This window comes from Lolium perenne, chromosome 7 (assembly GCF_019359855.2).
Source record: "Lolium perenne isolate Kyuss_39 chromosome 7, Kyuss_2.0, whole genome shotgun sequence".
Classification (NCBI taxonomy): Eukaryota; Viridiplantae; Streptophyta; class Magnoliopsida; order Poales; family Poaceae; genus Lolium; species Lolium perenne.
The window spans coordinates 87,464,100-87,471,544 of NC_067250.2; the positions used below are offsets into that span (position 1 = coordinate 87,464,100).

The following is a 7,445-nucleotide window of genomic DNA, read 5'->3' on the forward strand; positions in this document are numbered from 1 at the left end:
GATAGGGCACCACTTTCTGATTTTTTGCGCCACTTTTTTTGTTTTTTCCCAATAAAAAGGTGAAATTGCAAAAAAAAAAAAAAAAAAAAAAAAAAACACTGATGAAACGTTGAAACTGCCACATTGCTCTTCGAACCAAGGTGAGTACCTAGGAAAGAAAGATGAGGTAACATAACTCATGTTCACATAGATGAATCACCGAGAAATGATTGCAGTATCAGTGGCAGGATGTGTATACCTTGTCCAATGCATGAGGATAAAATGTCCTCCAGACCCCCCACAACTATATGTGAAGATAATGCATTGCGTGTTGAACTGTTGTCAAACAAATTATGAAAAGATAAAACTCTTGAAGCATATATACAGAAAATTCTCATATGCTCCTGAATCGCCACACATAATTTACATTGAAGATTTTATTTTCATCCACACTAATCCTCAAGAATCTCATGAACTGACAACTCATGACTGAACCGGTCAGAGAAGCCGCTGAAGCGGTGGCTGCGATAAAGAGCAGTCATGCAATCTGTAGAGAAATGATAAATATATATTTCACATAAGTTGTAATAAGTGAGAAAAGCACCGTTTAGGGGGCATTTGCCTTTATCCGTCTCCAATAGTGAACACCCACAGAAATCGGTGATCTCGTAAATGACACCTAGCTGCTAACGCATACAAATCAGCAAAGTCAAGTATAAGAATACACATATAGCTTATGCCAGATGCAAACCCGGGATAAAGATGTCCCGTTGCCCACATGTATAAAGATGAGGTAACATAACTCATGTCCACATAGATGAATCACTGAGAAATGATTGCAGTATGAGAAGCGTCACAGGATGTGTATACCTTGAACAATGCATGAGGATCAAATGTCCTTGAGACACCCACAAATATATGTGAACATAATGCATTGTGTGTTGAACTGTTGTCAAATAAATTATGGAAAGATAAAACTCTTGAAGAATATATACATAAAATTCTCATATGATCCTGAATCGCCACACATAATTTTCATTGAAGATTTTATTTTCATCCACACTAATACTCAAGAATCTCATGAACTGGCAACTCATGACCGAACCAGGATGCTACCTGAAGCGATGGCTGCGATAAAGAGCAGTCATACAATCTGTAGAGAATTGATAAATATATATTTCACACAAGTTGTAATAAGTGAGAAAAGCACCGTTGAGGGGGCATTTGACTTTATTCTGTCTCCAATGGAGCACACGCGCATAAACCGGTGATCTCGTAAATGACACCTAGCTGCTAATGCATACAAATCAGCAAAGTCAAAACATATAGCTCAGACGAGATCAAACCCGGGATAAAGATGTCCTGGTGCCCACATGTATAAAGATGAGGTAACATAACTCATGTCCACATAGATCAATCACTGAGAAATGATTGCAGCGTCAGTAGCATCATAGGATGTGTATACCTTGCCCAATGCATGAGGATCAAATGTCCTCTAGACCCCATAACTATATGTGAAGATAATTCATTTCATGTTGAACTGTTGTCAAACAAATTATGAAAAGATAAAACTCTTGAAGTGTATATACATAAAATTCTCATATGCTCATGAATCTCAACACATAATTTACATTGAAGATTTTATTTTCATCCACACTAATGCTCAAGAATCCCATGAACTGAACAACTCATGACTGAACCGGTCAGAGATGCCGCCTGAAGCGGTGGCTGTGATAAAAAGCAGTCATACAATCTGTAGAGAAATGATAAATATATATTTCACACAAGTTCTAATAAGTGAGAAAAACACCTTTGGGGGGCATTTGCCTTTATTCCATCTCCAATAGTAAACATGCGCATAAATTGGTGATCTTGTAAATGACACCTAGCTGCTAATGCATACAAATCAACAAAGTCAAGTATAAGACTCCACATATAGCTCAGGCCAGATGCAAACCCGGGATAAAGATGCCCCATGCCCACATGTATAAAGACGAGGTAACATAACTCATGTCCACATAGATGAATCACCGAGAAATGATTGCAGTATCAGAAGCATCACAGGATGTGTATACCTTGCCCAATGCATGAGGATCAAATGTCCTCCACACCCCCACAACTATATGTGAAGATAATGCATGCGTGTTAAACTGTTGTCAAACAAATTATGAAAATATAAAACTATCGAAGCATATATACATAAAATTCTCATATGCTCATGAATCCCCACACATAATTACATTGAAGATTTATTTCCATCCACAGTAATGCTCAAGAATCCCATGAACTGACAACTCGTGACCGAATCGGTCAGAGATGCCACCTGAAGCGGTGGCTACGATAAAGAGCAGTCATACAATCTGTAGAGAAATGATAAATATATATTTCACACAATTTCTAATAAGTGAGAAAAGCACTGTTGAGGGGGCATTTGCCTTTATTCCGTCTCCAATAGTGAATGCGCGCATAAATCGGCGATCTTGCAAATGACACCTAGCTGCTAATGCATATAAATCAGCAAAGTCAAGTATAAGACTCCACATATAGCTCAGGCAGATGTAAACCCGGGATAAAGATGTCCTGGTGCCCACATGTATAAAGATGAGGTAACATAACTGATGTCCACATAGATAAATCACTGAGAAATGATTGCAGTATCAGAAGCATCACATGATGTGTATACCTTGCCCAATGCAGGAGGATCAAATGTCCTCCCGTTCCCCACAACTATATGTAAAGATAATGCATTGTGTGTTAAACTGTTGTCAAACAAATTATGAAAAGATAAAACTCTTGAAGCATATATACATAAAGTTCTCATATGCTTATGAATCTCCACACATAATTTACATTGAAGATTTTATTTTCATCCACACTAATGCTCAAGAACTGACAACTCATGACGGTTGTCATGACCGAACTTGTCAAATAGGCCGAATGAAGCGGTGGCTGCGATAAAGAGCAGTCTTGCAATCTGTGGAGAAATGATAAATATATATTTCACACAAGTTCTAATAAGTGAGAAAAGCACCGTTGAGGGGTGTCCCGGTACCCACATGTACATCACATACAGGGGTGGAGCTATGTGTATGTTAGGGGGCCGCTGCCCCCCCCCCCCCCCTCACTTTGGACTTCGCTCGCATCATCTATCTCCAGCACTAGTCACATATATGCGGATGTCAAACAATGTTACACATGAAATTAGCTAACTTAACACATTTATGCATAAGGGGATAAAAAAGGTTTGCCAAACAAGTTGTACAGCTTGAAATATTAATTGACTATATAAGTTCCAAATTATTATAAAAAATCTGATAAACGGTATAAATTACGACATTAAATCTCAATTGCCTACAAAAACAAGACCACATAGTAAGATATATTAATAAGTATATGCGCATCTTAAGAGCATTACATTCTAAAATGGCTTTCTACATTCATTGATTTTTTTAAAGTGATCTATCACCGACATTCTTATTTTATCTTTATCCACATAGCAAATACGATCGGATAATAAATCGCCACTAAGCCGATAGAACAAATGTGTTCATAATTATAATTGCCGAAGAATCTCTCTCAATTGTTGCAACTTAAGAGTACATGAAGAATTGGATAGAAAATAGGTTTCCTTATCCCCCACCATTTTTTGAGAGAGTTTTAAAGTATTATTTATGCCAGAGAACCGATTATCTGCTCGGATATCGACAATGTACCGATCGAGTAAAGGCGACACAAGGAATCGTGATATTAGGAGGAGAAGGTCGAACTACAGATGAATAAACGACAGATGCCTCGCGTGAGCCAGCGAGTCTTTTCCCAATGTTGTATAGGTATAAGATCGTAGAACCCATACCCACCTACCCATGTATACATCCAATATTTAGTTTAGTAAGTGGGGCCTCCATAGTATTTCCACGTACTTTATTTTGAACCTCGTGTTTCGCAGTCAAACGATCGTTGGTAGGTTAGTTAGGATTAGGACCATAATTACGATCATTCTGCCTTCCGTCTCGTAACTGTTGTCATCGATATCTTCTCTAAGTGATCACATCTCGATGTGTTTTTATTTATGGCAAGTGTTGCTATTTATGAGAATGCATTTCTATTTATAATATGTTGTTGTTCATAAATTATATGTTGTTCACGAATATTTTTTGCATGATTTGATATGCTGTGTACCGTAGGCATTTTTACCCGCCGGTACCTATTTAGCATACGGTCGTCGCCAGTCTGTGCGAACATGAAGCCGGAGCCTGAGACGAGTTGTGGGAAGGCGGCGGTTGCTGCGTCCCGTTGTGCCCCCGAATTGAAAAGAGCGCTCCGATCACGATCTGACGGCTTAGGGTGGATGATGCGCTCCCCGCTCTCGCTTACAAAATCTTCCTCCCACTTCCCCCTCTACATCGCAGGACGTGGGGCGTTCGTGGGCGCGCCCTGCTGCCATTTCAATTCTCCTCCTCCTGCTCTTGCTCCGACAGACAGAAGCGGGATTCCGGCGAGTGCTGCGATTGGCATGGTCGCTTGCGGCAGCGGAGGACGACGATGCATCCGCGCGGTGGCGGCGGCGGTGACCGGGCGGCGGTGAGGAAGGGGCCGTGGACGGCGGAGGAGGACGAGGTGCTGCGGCAGCACGTCCGCGAGCACGGGCCCCGCGAGTGGAGCTCCATTCGATCCAAAGGCCTCCTCCCCCGCACCGGCAAGTCCTGCCGCCTCCGCTGGGTCAACAAGCTCCGCCCAAACCTCAAGACGTAATCCGCTTCCTTCCTCCATTTCCTTGACTTCTGGTTATTTGAAGCTACTACCGATTTCAATCGCCATGCGCCGTGCTGAACAATGCGTGTTTGTTTGTTTGCGTGAAGGGGCTGCAAGTTCTCGGCGGAGGAGGAGCGGGTGGTGATCGAGCTGCAGGCGCAGTTCGGGAACAAGTGGGCGAGGATCTCCACGTACCTCCCCGGCAGGACCGACAACGACGTCAAGAACTTCTGGAGCACGCGGCAGAAGAGGCTCGCCAGGATGCTCCGGGCGCCGCTGTCCCGCAGGAGGCCCGCCGCCGCAAGGCACAGCGCCAACGGTGGCAGCGGCGGCGCTCCTTCTTCTTCGACTGCGGCGTCTCGTGATCAGCTTCTGCGCGCCCCAGAGCCCGAGGTGATGACTCTTGCTTAATTTGCTTTCCCTGAAGAAAAAAAGAGTTGTTGCTTCTGAACTATTGACAACAATCACCTTATCTCTGAACCTGATCTTGCGCTTCTGTTTTTCTGAAATGATCTAACTACACTTGTTTCCTCTGCACTGCTAGTCTGTACCTTCTTTTACTAGTTGTCTGGACATTCTAAGATACATATTTGGCCAAAAATTTAAAACTATGCCTTAAGGAAAACTGATGAAATCACAAATTCAATAACTTTTCCCTCTGTTAGTTCAAGATATTTTTCTTGAATAAGATACGAAATGCCGCTCATAATCATAACTGAAATTGGCAGGTTTCAAGTAGTCAATGTTTAAAAATAGCCTTTATTTGAGACTTTTGTGGAAACCTTGTTAGGTTATTATTTTTCCGTTCCCAAACTTAAGCATGCTGCCAATTTTTCATTATCTGAACTCCAAAAGAAAAAAAGAGTTGTTGCTTTTGAACTAGACAGCAATCACCTTATCTCTGAACCTGATCGTGCCCTTCTGTTTTTTCTGAAATGATCTAGCGACACTTGTTTGTTCTGCACTACTACCTTCTTTTGCTAGTTATCCGGACATTCTAAGATACATACCATGATGAAAATTGATGAAATTACAAATTCAAATACTTTTCTGTCTATTTTCTTGAGTAAGAAGTATCGCCCCCAATCATAACTGAAATTGACAGGGTTCAAGTAGTCAATGTTTGAAATTAATCACAACTTCTAAAATATATACTCCATTTATTTCTTGAGTAACATTTATTTGAGACTTTTGTGGACAACCTTCTTAGATCATTTCCATTCCCAAACTCAACCATGCTGCCAAATTTTCGTTATCTGAACTTCTGAAGCCTCGCACTGTTCCTTATTTCAGCCGCTGCGTCAGGATCAAGTTCCCTGCTTCGGCACGATGATCCCCTTCCAAGAGACGCCGATGAACCAGCACCACATCGGCGAGAGCAGCCAAGAACCACCACCTACTGCGGTCGGTTCCCCATTCCCCGGACTACTCGGACACGGATCCATCCTGCCGTCTCCCATCGGGTTCGCCGCCGCGGCATGCAGCAGCTCGTACGGCGCCTCTCCGGAGGCTCACCATCCGCTGTCCTACCTCTACGCCGGCGACCCTGCGCTGATGTTTCATGGCGCTGGATTCGTGGACTCGTCCGCACTTGTCCACGGCGGCGGCGTCGCCTACCTGGAGCCGAAACGGGAACTGGAAGAGCAGCAGCCACCGGCCGGGTTCTTTGGGCTGGGGGAGGACGACGACGACGTCTACGGCCACATCCTGCCGGCACGGAGAGGCGCACCTGACGTGCTCTTCGACGACCTGGCCCCGGAGATGTTCGACTTCTTCGAGCTGCCGCCGTCGCCGCCACCATCGCCGCCCACGCGGCCGTAGACCGTCATGGGCAAACGCTGCAGGATGCTGAGGTGCATCCTGACTAATTAAGCCATTAAAGATGCTCTGATCTGGGAGTTCATTTGTGTATTTGTAAGCGCGTATTTTAATTCTAGGACACGTCTCTTCTGACTGAGTGACTGCTTAAACCTCGTATGCGTGTATTACCAGCCTTTTCACATCGGAAAATCTTGAGCAACATTTCACATTGTGTCCTTGTTCATCCATACATAAAGATTGTGATTTGAAGCTGAAAAAATAACTTTTGACTCCTCGCCACGTACTAAAATTTTATGGAAAGGAAATGGTTTTCTTGCTATTGATTTTGACGTCGTGTCAGTCCTGCCGGGCAGCTGAAACAAGCAGTTCCTATTTCTATATTTATGCATTTCACGCAATTCGGATTTCTTGCTATTGGTGCACAATTTTTTGTATACGAGTTCAGCTAAGTACATTATCCTGGTGTGTAGTACATTCCTGGATACGCTTCTAATCACAACACGAGTTATAAGCAGGCGATATGGACCACCACAAGCTGAGTCTTGCTTGAGGTTTAAGTTGTTTTCGCAGCTAATTCAAAGTAAGTTGACAAAACGAAAATTAGCTTCAGGATCAGTAGTTGTCAGTCAGCCGGTCAGTCTTGTCATGCTGAAGCATAGTCGTCGAGCGCCAATCTGGGAGGGAGTTATGGCTCCTGATCCCATCCGCCCGGTTTTTGCTGATTTATCTACAGAATAATCCATAATTCGCCAGCAATACAAATGAACTTGAGCAAAAGAAGAACTGAAGTAGACAAGGACTGGCCTGTGTGCAACAGAATGCCTGAAGACCGCGGCCATCTTTTTCCTGAAATGCAAACGAGATGCTGCACTTGGGCAGATGACCTAGCTCCT

The 7,445-nt window shown here is 43.3% G+C and overlaps 1 protein-coding gene across 1 annotated transcript; it reads left to right on the top strand.

Annotated features, from left to right (window-relative positions):
- The first annotated feature begins 4,404 nt into the window (after positions 1–4,404).
- On the top strand, positions 4,405–6,664 carry LOC127312852 (probable transcription factor MYB58). Its single transcript, XM_051343402.2, has 3 exons — positions 4,405–4,727; positions 4,839–5,124; positions 6,025–6,664. The coding sequence occupies exons 1-3, from the start codon at positions 4,522–4,524 to the stop codon at positions 6,550–6,552; spliced, it is 1,020 nt and encodes a 339-aa protein (XP_051199362.1). The 5' UTR covers positions 4,405–4,521; the 3' UTR covers positions 6,553–6,664.
- Positions 6,665–7,445: the final 781 nt, after the last annotated feature.